Source organism: Capra hircus, chromosome 21, assembly GCF_001704415.2.
Source record: "Capra hircus breed San Clemente chromosome 21, ASM170441v1, whole genome shotgun sequence".
Classification (NCBI taxonomy): domain Eukaryota; kingdom Metazoa; phylum Chordata; class Mammalia; order Artiodactyla; family Bovidae; genus Capra; species Capra hircus.
Genome location: NC_030828.1, coordinates 54,367,325 through 54,388,142, shown reverse-complemented (window position 1 = coordinate 54,388,142; position 20,818 = coordinate 54,367,325). Strand labels below are relative to the sequence as shown.

At 39.0% G+C, this 20,818-nt stretch overlaps 1 protein-coding gene across 2 annotated transcripts in view; it reads right to left on the bottom strand.

Annotated features, from left to right (window-relative positions):
* The window catches only part of FANCM (Fanconi anemia complementation group M), a 60,621-nt gene that overhangs the window by 30,067 nt on the left and 9,736 nt on the right, over nt 1-20,818 (bottom strand). For both annotated transcript variants that reach the window (XM_005695288.2, XM_013973158.2), the window contains exons 4-11: nt 20,559-20,717; nt 16,465-16,596; nt 13,642-13,774; nt 13,072-13,197; nt 12,465-12,551; nt 10,141-10,325; nt 3,431-3,637; nt 1,489-1,702 (exon numbers count right to left, since the gene is read on the bottom strand). In XM_005695288.2, coding sequence (XP_005695345.2) covers nt 1,489-1,702; nt 3,431-3,637; nt 10,141-10,325; nt 12,465-12,551; nt 13,072-13,197; nt 13,642-13,774; nt 16,465-16,596; nt 20,559-20,717 — 1,243 coding nt within the window. The remainder of the gene's footprint in view (nt 1-1,488; nt 1,703-3,430; nt 3,638-10,140; nt 10,326-12,464; nt 12,552-13,071; nt 13,198-13,641; nt 13,775-16,464; nt 16,597-20,558; nt 20,718-20,818) is intronic.

Below are 20,818 nucleotides of genomic sequence, written 5' to 3'. Positions count from 1 at the left end.
GTTTAGAATATATTTTATGATTCTTTAATATTTCAAGATATTGTCTTGATATCACCAAAATCTTCGCAGTTCTTAAGCAAGCCCTCTCCTTACTATGCTCCCTGGCACCAAAGTATTAATATTTGTTCCTCACGGGCTCAGTATCACCAGCTTAGTCTAATTTCACCACTATCTGGTGTAACAGTAAATTAAAAAAAAAAAATTCTCCTTTGCAAAAATTCCCCCTGCTTCTCTGAAAGCAATTCCACAGATACTTATTAATATTCCTAAATCCTTTATTTAACTCTCTGATATGCATGCAAATCTTTGTAAAGGCAAAGCAACTCTCTAGCCAGTTTTTCAACCAGAAATGATTTTCTTAAGGACCTAGGAGACATCTCTTTGAAATGTAAACATCAAGGAAGATAGTGTCCCTATCTCCCAGACAGCTGGGGAGTTTCGCCTTGGCACCTTTCTCTGAGCTCTCCCTATCTGCTTGTCATAGAGACAGAAGTTTTATTATTTCTTTGGATAAGTGTTAGGTGCTCAGTTGTGTTTGTGATCTATAGACTATGATTTGTGACCTATGGTTTGTGACCCCATAGACTGCACCTTGCCAGACTCTTCTGTCCATGGAATTCTCCAGGCAAAAATATTGGAGTGAGTAGCCATTCCCTTCTCCAGGGGAATTTCCCAACCCAGGGACTGAACCTGGGTCTCCTACATTGCAGGCATATTCCTTACTGTTTGAGCTACCAGGGAGGATGAGGATAAAGGCAACTAGCTAACACAAATGGCTACCTCAATTACTGGGTGAATTTGGAATTAACTATGAAAGAAATGGGCTTCCCAGGTGGCTCTGTGGTAAGAATGTGCCTGTCAATGCAGGAGACGCAGGTTCGAGTCCTAGGTCAGGAAGACCCGCCCTGGAGAAAGAAAAGGCAATCTATTCCAATATTCTTGCCCTGGAAATCCCAGAGGAGCCTGAAGAGGCTACAGTCCATGGGGTCACCAAAGAGTCAGACATGACTTAACAACTAAAACAACAACAACAATGAAAGAACATACAGCAAACGGTGCTTCCTCTTATAAGAAGACAAGTTACTGTTATAATCTTAAGCACATGATGTAAAGGATTAATACTGTTTAAATGAATAGGCTAGAATTTCGTTCTTTCTCTTAACTTGGTGGATTGCTTACAATGCATATTGTAATATGGCTTAATGCTTATTCAATAATAAAACTGTTTTCTTCTTTTCTACATTTTGTAAAGTGGATTTTCTGGGCTTATATTTTCAGTTTTCCCAACACTGAGCTTCTTTCATTCTGTATTGCCAGTACCTTGTTCCCTTTGCCACATTAATCATCTCTCTTCTATCCTTCTCAATGTGAACACCTATAACATACTAAAATGTATGTTGATTTTCTCATAGAATAGATCAATATATGACCTGCTAACAAATAACAGAAAAACAAATGTGTATCTCAAATGCAAAAAACTGTATTTACCACTCCTATAGGAAAAGGTAGATGACTTTCGCTGCAAGTTCCGAGAAGGCTTCTCTGGTTCATAGACACCATGTGTAATGAACATCTTATGTAATTGTGGGCTGACTCCATCAGGAACCATTCGTGGACTTCCTTGGTAAAAATGAAGGACCTGCCTACTACCTGAAATAGCTTTATAAATACTTCTTTTGTTGCACTGACTCTGATTATAAGTCTGCAAAAAAAAAAAAAAAAAGGCAAAATCATTTTATTTCTATATAATCACCTAGCCATAACAAGTAGTTATTATATCACCCTGAGTTTATTCTAAACAGCAAATTAAACTCTGATCCACTTAAATACTTGAGGAACAGAATATATGTTGTCTTAAATTTGAAGCCTATTTAAGTCTTAATGAAAATCATTTCAAGATTTATTCTTACTTTAGTAACTATATTGTACCAACAAAGTCTGTCTTTTATTCAGGATCTTGCTGTTTTTGAATAAGGTTAATATTTATATATAAGTATAAACTGCTTTAAAAAAATACTATTTTTAAATTTCAGCTTGTTACTTCATCTCTCTACGTGTCAATTTTCTTTACTGTATACAAGAAAATCCCTAGTACTACCCTGACAGTGTTGTTAACATTATTTAAGTAAAACAATCCATTTGAAACATTTGCAACAGTGTCCAGCACAAAGTAGGTACTCATGAAATGTGGTCCATTATGACTTTTTAACAGATGAGAAAACTAACACTTAAATAGAGGTTAAGTGAGTTGCCTAAGGTAATACAATTAGTTAGGACCCAATTCCACTCAGTGATAATACATAGACTTTTAAAAGCTGCCAGACATTTCATTTATTAGAATTATTTCATAGATAAATTGGGTGTTACATAAGAATATGCTCTAATAACATTAAAAGTACTGGTGGAAAAAGAAATTCATTTTTCAGGATGATTTTCATAGGGTTTCTGAAACACTTCAAATCAATTGTTTAAAACTATCATCATTAATGAAAATTCCTTAATGTAAAACTATTTAAAAAATATTTACTTGGCCATAGAAATAGTCCCACTCAGTTATAAAAGTTATTAACACTTTAGTGTATATATACAGAATAATATTATGTACATCATATTTATGAAGGCCTGTCACCCAAGATTTATGAACGCCTTATCACTTAGAATAGACATTAGTAAACTTCCACAAGGGGTCAGAAAGTAAATATTTTAGGCTTTGCTGGCTACCTTGGCACATATTTTTGGTTGGTGGGTGGGTTAGTTGACTGATTTAGGCAACTCTTTAAAATGTAAAAAATATTCTCAGCTCACTGTAGTTATTAATAAGACAACACCTAAATACAAAAGAAACAAGCCTTAAAAGCACAGGGCAATAGTCAGACAAGGTAATACTTGATTTTTATATCTATGTGTTGCTAAATTAATACTAAAGTACAAAGATATGGTCCTTTATATTGGATAAAATTTATGAAGCTGAGTCTAGTTAAAAATTTTCCTAATTACAAGAAAACAATAGGTAGTATCTAATACAAAGGGAACAGAGAAGGCAATGGCCCCCCACTCCAGTGCTCTTGCCTGGAAAATCCCATGGATGGAGGAGCCTGCTGGGCTGTAGTCCATGGGGTCGCTAAGAGTCGGACACGACTGAGCGACTTCACTTTTGCTTTTCACCTTCATGCATTGGAGAAGGAAATGGCAACCCACTCCAGCGTTCTTGCCTGGGGAATCCCAGGGACGGGGGAGCCTGGTGGGCTGTCGTCTATGGGGTCGCAGAGTCGGACACACTGAAGTGACTTAGCAATACAAAGGGAAACAAAAATCAATCACAATTACCTACAGATTGTTTGGACTTTGAATGTGAACAGATTGATACTTGTCTTTAGGTTCCGTTTCTCAAATTTCGACTGTCAGATTAGGCTTCCACAAGTCTACTTACGCGTTCCTCTCGTCCTTCAGCAAGGATAACAACAATCCTGCCCTGACGTCTGCGGCCGGTTCTACCCATTCGCTGTATAAGACGAATTGGGCTCTTCTGGGCATCAAAACATATTATAAGGTCAACTTCTCCGATATCCAAACCTTCTTCACCAACGCAAGTAGACACCAACGTATTGTAACCACCACTACGAAATTGTTTCACTACCTAAAATTAGAATTTAAAAATAATTAGATGCAACTAGAAGAGAATTGCAAATCAAAGCATACTTTTTCCATCTGCCCCTGAAATCAGATTAAAAATCAGCACGCAAAATACTACCAAATAGGAAAAGAAGAGGTAAGATGGCAATATAAACCAAGAGAGACAGTGGTACAGTGCAAAGCAGAGTCCCAATTCTTTTGCTTTAATGATGGTTATGATTCTAAAAAATTCTTCTAACCATTTACACATGAGTGAGAAAGCACAGATATTTTTAACATCACTAAAAAGGGGGTAGAGCATGTAAATGGCCCCAGAGCTCTCACTGCTATTTATCATATTCTATTGTCAGTCAATTTTAGAATTATAGTAAGTTTAATAATTAAACTATGTTTGATTACTTCTAGCATTCATATTTTAAACAGAAATGGAATAACAGCAATAGAGAATGGACTGGCGGCTGTCAAGGGGGAGGGGGCTGGGGGAGGGATCCAGTCAGGGGTTGGGGTTAGCAGATGTAAACTTCTGTAAATAGAATGGACAAACAACAAGTTCCCACTGTAGAGCACAGAGAACTATATTCAATATCCTGTGATAGGACATCATGGAAAACAGTATTTAAAAAAGAATGCTTGCATATGAGTAACTGAATCACTCTGCTGTACAGCAGTAATTAATACAACATTGTATAAATCAACTATACTTCAGTAACAAAAATTTTAGTTAAAAGTACAATTCATACTATATTTTTTTGCACTGCTATTCCAGTGAAGGGTAGCAGAATATGGAAGCCCAAATATGACTATAGGAGTTTAAATCATGCTGCCCCAGCCTATGCTGCTTTCGGTATACTGATTACTTTGAGCTAAAGGCACTCAAAAAAAAAAGCAAGTGCGGTTTCTCTGGCCACTTATCTGCCTAAAAGCAGATCCTCCAGAAGGAACTCAACTGTCATAAATCCCTTCCCCAGGAATTTAATCAACTAGGGAAAACTAACTCAGCAAGAGACTGAAAGTCCATACCATATCCAAACAAACTTCATCACAATCTATCACTCATACTTCCCATCTTTTAAGGCCCCATTCATCTTCCCTGAAAATCATTTACTCTCCTTTGTGCCCACCACTCCTCTTTCCCCATAAGATGCTATTTAAATATGAATTCTAAGCCACTTCAGGGAGTTACTCATTTTTCCCTCGGCATTTTCCCACGCGTCCATGAAGTATACATGTTTGTTTGTTTTTAGTTTATATTGCTTTTCAGCTGTGCTCAGGCTTTTCTCTAGATGAGGTGAGCAGGGGCTACCCTCCAGTTGCGGAACTTGAGTTTCTCAGTGTGGTAGCCTCTCTTTTGAGGAGCACAAGCTCTAGGGTGCACGGGCTTCAGTAGTTAGGACTCCCTGGCTCTAGAGCACAGACTCAAAAGTTGTGACTCCTGGGCTTAGTTGCACCATGGCACGTGGGATTTTCCCAGACCAGGGACTGAACCCATGTCTCTTGCACTGGCAGGTGGATTCTTTACCACTGAGCCACTAAGGAAGCCCAGTATACATTTGTTAATAAGCTTCAGTTTGTTTTTCTCTTGTAAATCTGTCTTTTATTACAGAGGTCGCAGCTAAGAACTCAGAAGGGCAGAGGGAAAATTATTTTTTCTTTTCTTCACCAGGATTCCCTGATCAAGTTACGGGAACTACACTAGCATGACAATGAGTTAATGAAAAAGTCAAAGTCAACTCCTTTGTCTCAGATCCCACTCTAAATTTGTCAGTAAGCCCTGTCAACTTGACCTTCAAAATATATCCATAATCCAATCATTTATCGCAAACTTCCCTGCTTCCATGTAGTCCAAGCCACCATTATCTTTAGCTTGAATTATTGTAATAATTCTTCCAATTGGTCTGTTTCCACCCTTGGCCCCTAGTTTATTCTGAAGACAGCAGCCAGTGTGATTCTTTTAAAGCATCAGTCAGGCAATGACCCTCCTCTGCTCTAAATTCTCCAAGGGTTTCTGCTCATCTCACTCCAGTCATTAAAATAGAAATGACCTGCAAGATCCTAAAGAATCTGGAGTCCCACTTCTGTGACATCATCACTTGCTTACTTAAACAGACTCTTTTGAGGGCAGTGGAGACTGGTATAAGAAGTATGTAAACAGTAGGAGTCCTCATCTTTTCACGTTGACAAATTCAAGAAAGAATCTTTGAAAAGAAATTAGCTGTTAAAGACATACCTAATTGTCAGAGACTGTTCTAGTGCACACTTACAGTTAATCTTCAAAATGCTGTACACAGTTTTGAGAAAAGCAATAAAATTTTCCCCAAAGCACAGCTAGAACTCAGAAAACTTATGACCAATATACAGCACATACAGCTACCTTAAATATCACCATGGTTTCTTTTCTCTGACCACATTTTGAAGATTTTTAAATAATAGAAAAAAGAGATACAATCATTATTTGTTTGGAATAAATAACTAAAATGACTTAAGATAAATAGCAAACATTTATTGAAGGCTCTGTGGTATGATTTCATTTAATGTTTACAATAGGTCTATGGAGTGTGTTTACAGATAATGAAACTGAGGCATAGTAAGCAAAAAAATTTATCAGTGGAAGAGCCAAGACTCCAACCTATATAGTGTGATCCCAGAGCCTTTCTGCTCAAATGTGCTTCAGTTCAGTTCAGCTCAGTCGCTCAGTCGTGTCCGACTCTTTGCGACCCCATGAATCGCAGCACGCCAGGCCTCCCTGTCCATCACCAACTCCCGGAGTTCACTCAGACTCACGTCCATCGAGTCTGAGATGGCCATCCAGCCATCTCATCCTCTCTCGTCCCCTTCTCCTCCTGCCCCCAATCCCTCCCAGCATCAGAGTCTTTTCCAATGAGTCAACTCTTCGCATGAGGTGGCCAAAGTACTGGAGCTTCAGCTTTAGCATCATTACTTCCAAAGAAATCCCAAGGCTGATCTCCTTCAGAATGGACTGGTTGGATCTCCTTGCAGTCCAAGGGACTCTCAAGAGTCTTCTCCAACACCACAGTTCAAAAGCATCAATTCTTCGGCTCCCAGCCTTCTTCATAGTCCAACTCTCACATCCATACACGACCACAGGAAAAACCATAGCCTTGACTAGACGGACTTTAGTCGGCAAAGTAATGTCTCTGCTTTTGAATATGTTATCTAGGTTGGTCATAACTTTTCTTCCAAGGAGTAAGCGTCTTTTAATTTCATGGCTGCAGTCACCATCTGCAGTGACTTTGGAGCCCCCCAAAATAGTCTGACACTGTTTCCCCATCTATTTCCCATGAAGTGATGGGACCGGATGCCATGATCTTCGTTTTCTGAATGTTGAGCTTTAAGCCAACTGTTTCACTCTCCACTTTCACTTTCATCAAGAGGCTTTTAGTTCCTCTTCACTTTCTGCCATAAGGGTGGTGTCATCTGCATATCTGAGGTGATTGATATTTCTCCCGGCAATCTTGATTCCAGCTTGTGTTTCTTCCAGTCCAGCGTTTCTCATGATGTAATCTGCATATAAGTTAAATAAGCAGGGTGACAATATACAGCCTTGACGTACTCCTTTCTGTATTTGGAACCAGTCTGTTGTTCCATATCCAGTTCTAACTGTTGCTTCCTGACCTGCATACAGATTTCTCAAGAGGCAGGTGAGGTGGTCTGGTATTCCCATCTCTTTCAGAATTTTCCACAGTTTATTGTGATCCACACAGTCGAAGGCTTTGGCATAGTCAATAAAGCAGAAATAGATGTTCTTCTGGAACTCTCTTGCTTTTTCCATGAGCCAGCAGATGTTGGCAATTTGATCTCTGGTTCCTCTGCCTTTTCTAAAACCAGCTTGAACATCAGGAAGTTCACGGTTCACGTATTGCTGAATCCTGGCTTGGCGAATTTTGAGCATTACTTTACTAGCATATGAGATGAGTGCAATTAAAATATTCAAAATTTTAAAAAAATACTTTTTTTTTTGTCTTTCAAAATATGCCTCCATTCAGTTTAGTCGCTCAGTTGTGTCTGACTCTTTGTGACCCCACGGACTGCAGCACACCAGGCCTCTCAGGCCATCAACAACTCCCGGAGTTTGCTCACACTCATGTCCATCGAGTTGATGATACCATACAACCATCTCATCCTCAGTCATCCCCTTCTCCTCCAACCTTCAATCTTTCCCAGCTTCAGGGTCTTTTCAAATGAGTCAGTCAGCTCTTCGCATCAGGTGGCCAAAGGACTGGAGTTTCAGCTTCAGCATCAGTCCCTCCAATGAATATTCAGGACTAATTTCCTTTCGGACGGACTGGTTGGATCTCCTTGCAGTCCAAGGGACTCTCAAGAGTCTTCTCCAACACCACAGTTCAAAAGCATCAATTTTTCGGCACTCAGCTTTCTTTATAGTCCAAATCTCACATCCATACATGACCACTGGAAAAACCATACCTTTGACTACACAGACCTTTGTTGGTAAAGTTACATCTCTGCTTTTTAATATGCTGTCTAGGTTGGTCATAACTTTTCTTCCAAAGAGCAAGTGTCTTTTAATTTCATGGCTACAATCACCATCTGCAGTGATTTTGGAGCTCCCAAAAATAAAGTCTGTCACTGCTTCCACTGTTTCCCCATCTATTTGCCATGAAGTGATGGGACCAGATGCCATGATCTTAGTTTTCTGACTGTTGAGCTTTAAGCCAACTTTTTCACTTTTTCTTTCACTTTCATCAGCAGGCTCTTTAGTTTTTCACTTTCTGCCTTAAGGGTGGTGTCATCTGCATATCTGAGGTTATTGATATTTCTCCCGGCAATCTTGATTCCAGCTTGTCCTTCATCCAGCTCAGCGTTTCTCATGATGTACTCTGCATATAAGTTAAATAAACAGGGTGATAACATATAGCCTTGATGTACTTCTTTCCTAATTTGGAACCAGTCTGTTGTTCTATGTCCAATTCCAACTCTTGCTTCCTGACCTGCATACAGATTTCTCAAGAGGCAGGTCAGGTGGTCTGGTATTCCCATCTCTTTTAGAATTTTCCACAGTTTATTGTGATCCACACAGTCAAAGGCTTTGGCATAGTCAATAAAGCAGAAATAGATGTTTTTCTGGAACTCTCTTACTTTTTCCATGATCCAGCGGATGTTGGCAATTTGATCTCTGGTTCCTCTGCCTTTTCTAAATCCAGCCTGAACATCTGGAAGCCTCTGAAGCCTGGCTTGGAGAATTTTGAGCATTACTTTGCTAGCGGGTAAGATGTCCTTTTCATTATAGGGGACTGGAATGCAAAAGTAGAGAGATAAGAAACACCTGGAGTAACAGGCAAATTTGGCTTGGAGTACAGAATGAAGCAGGGCAAAGACTAATAGAGTTTTGCCAAGAGAATGCACTGGTCACAGCAAACACCTTTTTCCAACAACACAAGAGAAGGCTCTACAAATGGACGTCACCAGTTGGTCAATACCAAAATCAGATTGATTATATTCTTTGCAGCCAAAAGTGGAGAAGTTCTATATAGTCAGTGTAAACAAGACCAGGAGCAGACTGTGGCTCAGATCATGAACTCCTTATTGCCAAATTCAGACTTAAATGGAAGACAGTAGGGGAAACCACTAGACCATTCAGGTATGACCTAAATCAAATCCCTTAAGATTATACAGTGGAAGTGAGAAACAGATTTAAGGGACTAGATCTGATAGACAGAGTGCCTGATGAACTATGGACGGAGGTTCGTTACACTGTACAGGAGGCAGGGATCAAGACCATCCTCAAGAAAAAGAAATGCAAAAAGGCAAAATGGTTGTCTGACGAGGCCTTACAAATAGCTGTGAAAAGAAGAGAAGCAGAAGGCAAAGGAGAAAAGGAAAGATATACCCATTTGAATGCAGAGTTCCAAAGAATAGCAAGAAGAGATAAGAAAGGCTTCCTCAGTGATCAGTGCAAAGAAATAAGAGGAAAACAATAGCAAGGGGAAGACTAGAGATCTCTTCAAGAAAATTAGAGATACCAGGGGAACATTTCATGCAAAGATGGGCTCAATTAAGGACAGAAATGGTATGGACCTAACAGAAGCACCAGAGATTAAGAGGTGGCAAGAATACACAGAAGAACTATACAAAAAAGATCTTCATGACCCAGATAATCATGATGATATGGTCACTCACCTAGGGCCAGACATCCTGGAATGCGAAGTCAAGTGGGCCTTAGGAAGCATCACTACGAACAAAGCTAGTGGAGGTGATGGAATTCCAGTTGAGCTATTTCAGATCCTAAAAGATGATGCTGTGAAAGCGCTGCACTCAATGCCAGCAAAGACTGAAAACTCAGCAGTGGCCACAGGACTGGAAAAGGTCAGTTTTCATTCCAATCCCAAAGAAAGGCAATGCCAAAATATGCCTAGGTTTATTTATATATTTAGTATAAAATTATCTTTAAGCTATAGCTTAACAAACAAAATAAAATGGCATAAGCATATCAATTTTATTTTTATATTCATCAACTCAAAAAATCATTACCTCCAGTTGCTCCTTCTGGGTAAAACCTTTCATGCTTTTTCCTGAGGCATGGCCAACAAAAGTCATTACTCTAATAACTGGCTGATGCGGTAAAAGCATTTCTGCAATTTCTTGAACACTATCTCTAAATGAAGAGAAGATCATAACTCTGGTCTCATCACATTTCTTATCAGACGTCTTTTGAGCTGTATAACCAAAAAATACTATAATTACAAGTGTTAAAAAAAGCATTTAGATAATTCAAAAGGCAAATAAACCTGTAACTATATACCAGTGAGTTACAGTTGTAACAGTTCTTTCAAAAAAGTAATTTAAAGCATTTTAAACCTTTGCTGGTTTTTCTTCTACCTTTTCCAGTCATTTTAAACCTGGCTCCTTATCTCTCACTGGCTATGGTAAAATAAAACCCCAAATAAATCAAATAAAACTTACCTTGTGATCAGTCCTTCAATTTATGCATGATGCTTCTTATGCCTCGTTACCTTCTAAACCAGAAGCACACGTCTACAGAGCGTCCATTGATTCTCTAAAACGTCCCTTTCCTTTCTGCTCAGTAGGCACTGTCTTAACCCAGGTCATGGTACTCTGTCCCTGAATTACTGATACTTTCAAATTCTCTACGGAAAACTGCAGAATATACCCTACTTGCAGTCACAAAGCTGCTCCCACTTTCTCTGTGCTTGGGAGGAGTAGAATGCACGAATAACATGACTTTGAGGCTGGATCACTTAGCCTCTGGGCAATGTGTGACCATGGCAGTGATTTAATCTCTTTCATTTAATCTCTTTAAGCTTTAGTTTCTTCATATCTCAAATGGATTGGAGAAGGAAATGGCAACCCACTCCAGTACTCTTGCCTGGAAAATCCCACTGATGGAGCAGCCTGGTGGGCTACAGTCCATGGGCTGCAAAGAGTCGGACATGACTGAGTGACTTCACTTTAAAATGGATTGAGGTGATGATGAAATCAAATAGCAAATATAAGGTATGCAGACTTGAGTATAACTGGTTACTAATTGCAAGCTGTGTGTGTATGAGGGGGCTTTTGTTTTTTGTTTTCTTTTGTTTTTTAACCTTGCATGGAACTCTGACAATCCTTCTGAAACACAATTCATATTACATTAATCATGTAATGATTACATTAATCATGTAATGACTCCCCTGGCTCAGAGGTTAAAGCGTCTGCCTTCGATGCGGGAGACCCGGGTTCGACCCCTGGGTCAGGAAGATCCCCTGGAGAAGGAAATGGCAATCCACTCCAGTATTCTTGCCTGGAGAATCCCATGGACAGAGAAGCCTAGTAGGTTACAGTCCACGGGGTCGCAAAGAGTCGGACACAACTGAGCGACTTTACCTTCAACACACATAAAGCTAATATTTGATACCTAAGGAAAAAGAAGCAGGTGCTTTTGAAAGGGAAAATTATTCCAGGTAAATTCCAGAAACAGTGACAGACTTTATTTTTTGGGGCTCCAAAATCACTGCAGATGGTGACTGCAGCCATGAAATTAGAAGACGTTTATTCCTTGGAAGGAAAGTTATGACCAACCTAGACAGCATATTAAAAAGCAGAGACATTCCTTTGCCAACAAAGGTCTGTCTTGTCAAAGCCATGGTTTTTCCAGTGGTCATGTATGGATGTGAAAGCTGGACTATAAAGTTGCTGAGTGCTGAAGAATTGATGCTTTTGAACTGTGGTGTTGGAGAAGACTCTTGAGAGTCCCTTGGACTGCAAGGAGATCCAACCAGTCCATCCTAAAGGAGATCAGCCCTGGGTGTTCATTGGAAGGACTGATGCTGAAGCTGAAACTCCAATACTCTGGCCACCTGATGTGAAGAACTGACTCATTTGAAAAGATCCTGAGGCTGGGAAAGATAGAAGGCAGGAGGAGAAGGGGACGACAGAGGATGAGACGGTTGGATGGCATCACTGACTCAATGGACCTGAGTTTGAGTAGACTCCGGGAGTTGGTGATGGACAGGGAGGCCTGGCATACTGCGGTCCATGGGGTCACAAAGAGTCAGACACGACTGACAGACCAAACTGAAATGAACTGAACTAAATATTATATATAGTTTTTACTATCTGCTTCCCTTATACTGTCTTAGGCTGACTTTTCCTTTTCACATAATACCCTATTGTTAACATTTCCACCATCTCCCTGGCCCGTATGCTGCCAAAATTTCTAAGTTTTTTTTATATTCATAATCCAGAATAATTAAAAGCTCATCTTCTCCATAAGAAATGTTAGCAAAAACTAACAAATCAGAGTTTTAGCTTTTTCATGACTTTGCCTTGCCTTGAGGATATTAAATGCAACCTACCATTCCATGACTTGAAGTGTTCAACTACAACTTCTTCTAATTTCTTTAATTTGGGATGACTATAGCAGAACTTTTTATCTTTACCTCCTGGGGGGGAAAAAAAAACAACAAACAAAAATCTGTGTTTTTTTCATATTCCATTACATTCATGTATTTTAATTATCCTTTTCAAAATGGATTTGTTAAAACTCTTTTTTTTTAAATTTATTTAAACAGTAACTGGTATCTGGATAGCACACAAACCTTATTGTAAGATAAACTTTGAATTGTTATGAAAATTTCATTCTGAGAAATAATCCAAATAGGAATAAGCAGCAAAGCAGAAGGCAAAAGCTCATATTTATTTAAGCTACAATCAGTAGTTGGTAGTTCTGAAAATTTTCACCACCAGTAACAACTCCTATTAACTTCTATTGTATGTTTAAGGTTCATGAACTACTTGAATATATATTATCCTAAGTTGAATAATAAAATCTTTATGTTTAACAGGTCTATGGTTTCAGAAATATAAGTAGGTATAAATAGACATGTGGATCAATGGAGCTTAATTTAAAAATTAACCTTGATAAAGAAGAAACAATATAAAATTTTTAAAGAAAAAACAGACCTTTCTGGATAGCAGAAACGCCACTTGCTGAAGTACTACGCGTATGTGCAAACATTCTGTCTAGATGATCATAAAGTTTCATGAAGTCCGCGTTTCGGCTAAGTTCATTTCTCACCCGAGTCATTCCTTCAGAAATTAAGAAAATATTTTCCCATTAAGTTTAATAACAAAGTAATCAAATGCATTATTTATTTAAATGAAATTACAATTCAGCAATGAATGTAAGCTTTTCAAATTTAAAAACGAAAACCAGCAACTTTTCCCAGTTTCACATTCACATTTGTATTGATGAATGGCTTCTTTTTTTCCAGTAATATAGCAAAAATCAAACAAGGTTTGGGATGTTTCTTAATCTTGGACATCCCAGTCTCCAGAACTGTAAAAATATATGTCTATTGTTTAAGCAAAATAAAAGGAAAAAGAAAAAAACAAGAAGAAAAAATTTGTTATATAACTGTTTCATTGCTTTTTCAAGTAAAGCCCCTGAAGTAATCCAAACTGTTCAATATACATATCATTAACCAAAATAATATATGTTATCACTTCTTTAAATAATTCCATATAATTTACCTTTAGTTCCATCCATAATTCCACAGAGGAAAAAATATAATGATCTCATTCCCATTTGCTGCAATAATTCATAACCATGATATAAACTAATACAAATAGCAAACTCTCCCTCAATTATGCCTTGTTGGATTCCCTAAAATTAAGAAAAAAAACAAAGCATGTATCAAATTTACCCAGAGAAAGAAATGAAGATACATGTACTCTGCAGAACTTATTGGTTCTATTGAATGTCCTGTGATCAATGTGTAGTCTATATAAAATCTGCCCCTTCATTTAATTCAATAGGAAACTTACATTTTAAAGAGAATAAATGAAGGGGTGAATATTTATCATATGCTGTTTTTTTTACAGGTAAATTATTAGCAGTATATAGATTCATTTGGTCTTTCAAAACAATTTAATAAGCATCTACTATTTGCTAAGCACTGAGGCAGACATTTGGGACACAAGGGAAAATAAAACAGATATGGGCCTATCCAGTGGTTTCTGACATCAGGACATATATTGGGTCAAACTCTTTAACACTAACATTTAACACCAAGTACACATGCCACAGTAACATCAGAACAGTGTTACAAGAACACTACTTTTACAAATGTAGCGATCTTAACACCTAGGAGGCAGGTACTACTGTCATGCCCATTTAGAGACACAGAAGCTCATACAGGTGGTAAGTAACCGAGCCACTATTTGCACCCAGGAAATCTGGCCCAGTATTGTTGTGCTTTTAACCACTACTCTCAAGGAAAAGTGAAGTACATATTCCTTTTAGGGGAGAAAAGGTGAGTATATCTATATGATCAGGTGAAGGTGAAGTCGCTCAGTCGTGTCCAACTCTTTGTGAGCCCGTGGACTGTAACATACTAGGCTTCTCCGTCCATGGGATTCTCCAGGCAAGAATACTGGAGTGGATTGCCATTTCTTTCTCCAGGGGATCTTCCCGACCCAGGGATCAAACCCGGGTCTCCCGCATTGGAGGCAGACGCTTTAACCTCCGAGCCACCAGGGAAGCCCATCTATATGATAAGATACCTTTAAAGACGACCACTGAGAATGTATTTTAATCATTTTCCTTTATTAGAGATGAAGAATGTTATTCAATACCTTACATTTTTACTAGCAATTAATACTAGTTACACTTATTTGTTTCTAGGATAGTGATAAATACTCTAAAATGGCACCCTAATTACCTAAAAGGATAAAACAATATCATCAGTGGATCAAGTTCAACAGGTTTAGATTTATGATTTAAAATTTCAATGAAACTTTAACTCCTAGAATAAACTTTAAACACTTTCAGTTCAGTTCAGTTGCTCAGTCATGTCTGACTCTTTGCAACCGCATGAAGCCCAGTACGCCAGGCCTCCCTGTCCATCACCAACTCCCGGAGTTCACTCAAACTCACGTCCACTGAGTCAGTGATGCCATCCAGCCATCTCATCCTCTGTCGTCCCCTTCTCCTCCTGCCGCCAATCCCTCCCAGCATCAGAGTCTTTTCCAGTGAGTCAACTCTTCGCATAAGGTGGCCAAAGTACTGGAGTTTCAGCATTAGCATTATTCCTTCCAAAGAACACCCAGGACTGAGCTCCTTTAGAATGGACTGGCTGGATCTTCTTGCAGTCCAAGGGACTCTCAAGAGTCTTATCCAACACCACAGTTCAAAAGCATCAATTCTTCGGCGCTCAGCTTTATTAAAGTTTAAAATAATACACTGCAATTTCACAGAAGACTTCCTTTGTGGTTCCCCTGATACTACAGAATAAAGTCCTTAATTCTAGTGTAACATTTAAAGCTACTCCCAGGCAGTCACAAACTAGAGTAAACAACATATCTGACTTCCTCAATCCTTCACCTCATTCAAATCCATTTGCTCACTGTCTCCTTCACACCTTTATTCAGTTGCCCTGATCTTTTGCACATGCATTCTCTCAGTTCCAAGAATGACTCAGTGCCTTTTTGTGCTTGTGAGCATCTCTTCTGACTTTGGACCTAACCTGATGGATCTCTTCCCTATCCATCTATTTTTTTCCCAAAGAAGAGTGAAAATACGAAGCTTACTGCAATGTTTACTCTGACTTCAGGAAGGAGAATTAAAACTAAATGCCAGACGTCTAAAAGTAGGTTAAGATCTACCTTCTTATGACCCTTCTTTGACTTTGCAGAACAGAAGTGAACTGAAAGATCAATTTTAAAAGTTACAAGATAGGGACTTCCCTGGTAGTCCAGTGGTTTGGAGTCCTCCTTGGAATGCAGAAGAAGTGGGTTTGCTCCCAGGTCAGGGAGCTAGAATCTCACAAGTTGTGGGGCAACTAGGCCCAGGGCCATAACTGCTGAGCCCACATGCTCTGCATACCACATGCCACAACTAAGACCTGACACAGCCAAATAAGTAAATAAACTTTAAAAAATGTTATAAGGTAAATTTGTCTTAATTCACATTATCAAACTGTACTCCTGCTAGATTTTTTTGGTGCTTCCATAAACTGTATAAAAGTTGGGGCTTCCCTTGTGGCTCAGCTGGTAAAGAATCCACCTGCAATGTGGGAGACCTGGGTTTGATCCCTGGGTTGGGAAGATCTCCTGGAGAAGGGAAAGGCTACCCATACCATTATTCTGGCCTGGAGAATTCCATGGACTGTATAGTCCAAGAGGTTGCAAAGAGTCAGACAGGCCTGAGTGACTTTCACTTCACTATAAACTATATAAATCATACCTGAATTCCTGATGAACTAATATACACCAAAAACCAATCATTATTTACATTTCATCCTTGCTTTGAGTAAGAACTTAGTCTATCATCAAAATTTATTTTAAAATACCTACCACAATATTTGGAGATGGGTTTTTCCTAAATTGATCTCTTGCAAGAATTATCTGGTATTTTGTTAGATTGGGAATATCTTTTTTCATCAAAACATTCCTCTGAATCAAAGAACTGGCAAATGCTTCCAAAATCTGCAAGTTTCAAAGATATTTAGTTTTTGTTTTAAAATCCTTTTTCAAATACAGTCATTTCCTCACACAGTAAAATAGTTATATATATTAAATTATATACTAGTCTTAAAATGTAAACTTTAAGTAAACACAGAAGAGATGATAAAATTTTAAAGTAAAATTTAAATCTGACATTTACCCCCAGATAATATCCATGAGAGTCAGCAGAATCAATTATTAGATTCAATTACAATTTAAGAACATATGTGTTTAGCTGTTTATTTCTTTACTCTCCTCCCCTTTCCCTGACCTAAGCACAATGAAAGGAGAGCTTTGATTTTTTTGTTTTCTGTTGCATCATCAGTGCCTAGAACAAGTCTGATAAATATCTGCAGAGTGATGACAAAGTCAAAACGCCTTGAATACTTTTAATTTCATTCACTGATTAATTCTTTCAAAAATATTCATTAGGCATTTACTATGTATAAAGCATTGTTCTTGATGCTGGGGATACTGCGGCTGAGAGAAATGAATTTCTGCTTTCATAAAGTTAAAATTCGATAGAGGGAAGAAAGGAATAAAGAAATACAGAAAGCAGAGAGTTTTGATTATGACAAATGTATTCAAGAACCTAAAACATAGTAATGCTGTATGTGGGGAAGGGGGTTGCTTTTATATAAGGTGGACAAAGATGGTTTCCTTCTATTTTTTTGTGGGAGGGATGGGAGCAGCGAGAGAGCATGGCACCCCACTCCAGTGTTCTTTCCTGGAGAATCCCCTGGACAGAGAGGCCTGGTGGGCTACAGTCCGTGGCGTCGCAGAGTCGGACACTACCGAGCGACTTAGCACTGGGAGCAGCGGCAGCCATGCTGCCGGGATCCCCGCCTCACCCGTGTCTGGCCCCAGGATGCAGAGGATCGGGTCCTTGGATTTTGACCTGGCCCCGTATCCTTCCTCTTCTGGGCAGCCCTTCCCCACGAGGGCCCCTGGCTGCAGGTGGACCACTCTGGGCCAGGGCCGTCTCTGGTACTGAGCTGCAGAAAGGCGGTGACCTGGGCTGGGCCAGTGACAGCTTGCTGCTGCATGGGTGGCAGCAGCGACGCTCTCAGGGGAGAGCTGGGCAGCCAGGCTTCCACAGTCCTTCCCGTGTTCATGCCACCAAAGATGGCTTCTTTTAAGAGGTAACACTTGACAGCAGAATAAGAAGTAGGTCTAGCACAAGAAGTTCTAAAGACAGAGCAATCTAGGCAGAGGAAACAGCAGGTAAAAGGTCCTGAGTTTGATTCCACAGTGAAGGTAAAAAGGGCTCTCCAGATGAAGACAGACTATAGCAATATGTAATTAATCATTCAAATTTGTACCTATGTTTTATTTCCTAAAATACAGCTATTTTAGTACATTTCAATCTCTCCTCTCTTCCAGCTTTGCTGATCACACCTGTTGCCTAAAGAAGCAATCTTAAAAAAATCAATGAAGTTAAATTACACGTGATTGTACAAATTATAATTTTATATTCTTAAAAAAGGAGTGATTGAATAATAACCAAATGTATTAGTATTTATGAGATGATTACCAGAAAAGACTCTGCTACATCTTAAATTATTAACACTGAGAATTTTGTTACATTTAGAAACAAAAATCAAACCATATTTTCATAAAATTTCTCTTTAAGACGTATTAAAGGTTAAATGATAGATAAACATTGTTTACTTATTCTTGAATGACACAATAATTCAAAATGCCATAGATTAAAACAATCCTTTTATTTGTTCCTGATTGTTTTTCTGCAGGAAAGAATTCAAACAGGTCACAGAGAGGGCCTAGAAGTGATGACAACAGTAACAACGAGCGTATCTAGTTCCCATGTCTTGGTCTTTAAACACAGCTCTTCCATAAAAGGCACAAGGATTCCTTGGAGAAATGGCTGATTCCACAGCTGGGACAGAACAACTACTAAATGACTATAAAACATCTTGTAATGCCAGAAAGTGAGGGATTAGGCCTCCCCTGTGGGGGAGGAAATGGCAACCCACTCCAGTATTCCTGCCTGGAGAATCCCATGAATAGAGGAGCTTGGTGGGTTACAGTCCACAGGGTCGCAAAGAGGCGGACAAGACTGAGCAACTAAACAACAACAGGCCTCCCCTGATGACCCCTTGCAGAAAAAGCATAAGTCTAAAGGGCACAGGAGCCACCTTAAAGGATCTCCTAATGGCCACAGCTGGAACAATCTGAGCAATAAAATTAATAATGATAATACAGCACTTAACCCACAAGAGAAAATAATTATCCATTAGTATAAAAATTATACACATTAATATAAAGAACTGAAAAAATAAACAGGGGAGAAGAAACAGCCCTTCATTATACAGGCATTCAAATTAACAAATGCAGAAAAAAAAATTGAGGGAAACAAGAAACAATGATTAGGCAAATACAGAAGAAACTGTTGTAGGCAAGAACCATCAGTATATTTTAAAGTTAGTGAACAAAATATTTTGAGAAACAAGATATATTTGCATAGTCTCGAAGGATCTCCCCACTAGAACTCTCCATACTATTTTTGCAAATTTCCTAAAAGCCTAAAATTATTGCAAAACAAAATATTCAAAATCAAAAAGAAATCTGTCAGGGCACTGCAGTGATAGCTTGTCTCTGCTCCTGATGTCTGGAGCCTCAGATGGCTTGGGGCTAGCTGAAACAGGTCAACTGGGACCACATGTCTGCACCCTCACTTCTAGCTATCTACTGGCTTCTCCTTTCTTTTGAGGCTCACCATGGCTCAGGGTCCATCATGCTCTATTGGTCAGAGTCAGCAGAGGGCAGGCCTAGATTCTAAGGAAAGAGAAATGTACCCTGCCCCTCAGTGGAAAGAAATTTGTAGCCATCTTTAATCCACAGCAATAAGGATATGAAAACAAGGTATTCTCCTAGCATGATGGTAAATCATGAACCTTAGAAAACTAATTGTTATCCCAAATTTCTCCCATTGAAAGTGATAACTGTCTAAGCAGTTTCCCTTACAGCTACAGTACTGACGCTTGAACCAGATAGTTCTTTGTTATTGGGGGGGTTTCCTGTCCACTGTGGGATATTAAGTAGCGTTCCTGGCCTCAATGCCAGTAGCAAGTACCCCACTCCCCCCAGTTAGTAGAACAACCAAAAATGTGTCAAGACGTTGCCAAATGCCACCAAGTAGGTAAGATAGTTGAGAAACACTGCTATACAGGGATCAGGGACTGAAACAAATTCCTTACAAAGAAACTTCTAATTGAATCTGGATACATGTTTCGAGTGTGTTCACTATGTGAAAATTGACTGAGCTGCACACTTACATTTCGGGTACCTCTGCTGTCCATATATTTGGTGGGGGAGGGTTATACTTCAGTTAAAAGGTTTATTTAAGAAATATAAACTATAAGCCTATTATTGGCTTTAGAAATGGTCCATCATTACATATTTCCTCTTTAACTCATAGTCTGCCAGCACAAATAGAACATGGTGCTCATACTAAAAATCTTAATTTCAAAGAATTTTTCAACATATTAATTATATAAAATGACTATATACTTTCACAGGCAGATTTTATTAACAAAAATAATTACATTATCAGTTCATTTATGAAAACGCTGGGGCTTCCCTGCTGACTCAGTGGTGAAGAATCCGCCTGCCAGTACAGGGGACACAGATTCCATCCCTGGTCCGGGAAGTCTCACAAACCGTGGAGCCACTAAGGCCCGTGTGCCACAACTGCTGAGTGTGTGCGCTAGAGCCCAGAAGCCACAACTACTGAAGCCTGTGCACCCAAGAGCCGGGCTCTGCAGCAAGAAGCCACCACAACGAGAAGCCTGTGCACCAGACTAGAGAGTAGCCCCCGCTCGCTGCAACTAGAGAAAAGCCCAAGCAGACAAGAGCACCCAGCACAACCAAAATAAATGAATAAGTAATTAAAAAACAAACCCTGAATTATAAAAATGGCTTACCTGTACATACGCCTTTTGGATAGCTGCAAGTTCTTCACCAAGAGGAACAACAAGCTTTTCAACTCGTCTTTCGTGAGAGTATGGCAAAATATCTGGAGAGTCCTCAGAACGAAGCTCTATTTGCCCAATGAGCAGATTAGTAATAACCTGCTGCACAGCCTACAGAAAATCAATTAAGTACAATTATATATTATATTACTTGTTAAATGTTTTAGTTTGTCACTAACAAAAATAAGATAGCAGTACATTTTTGAAAAAAT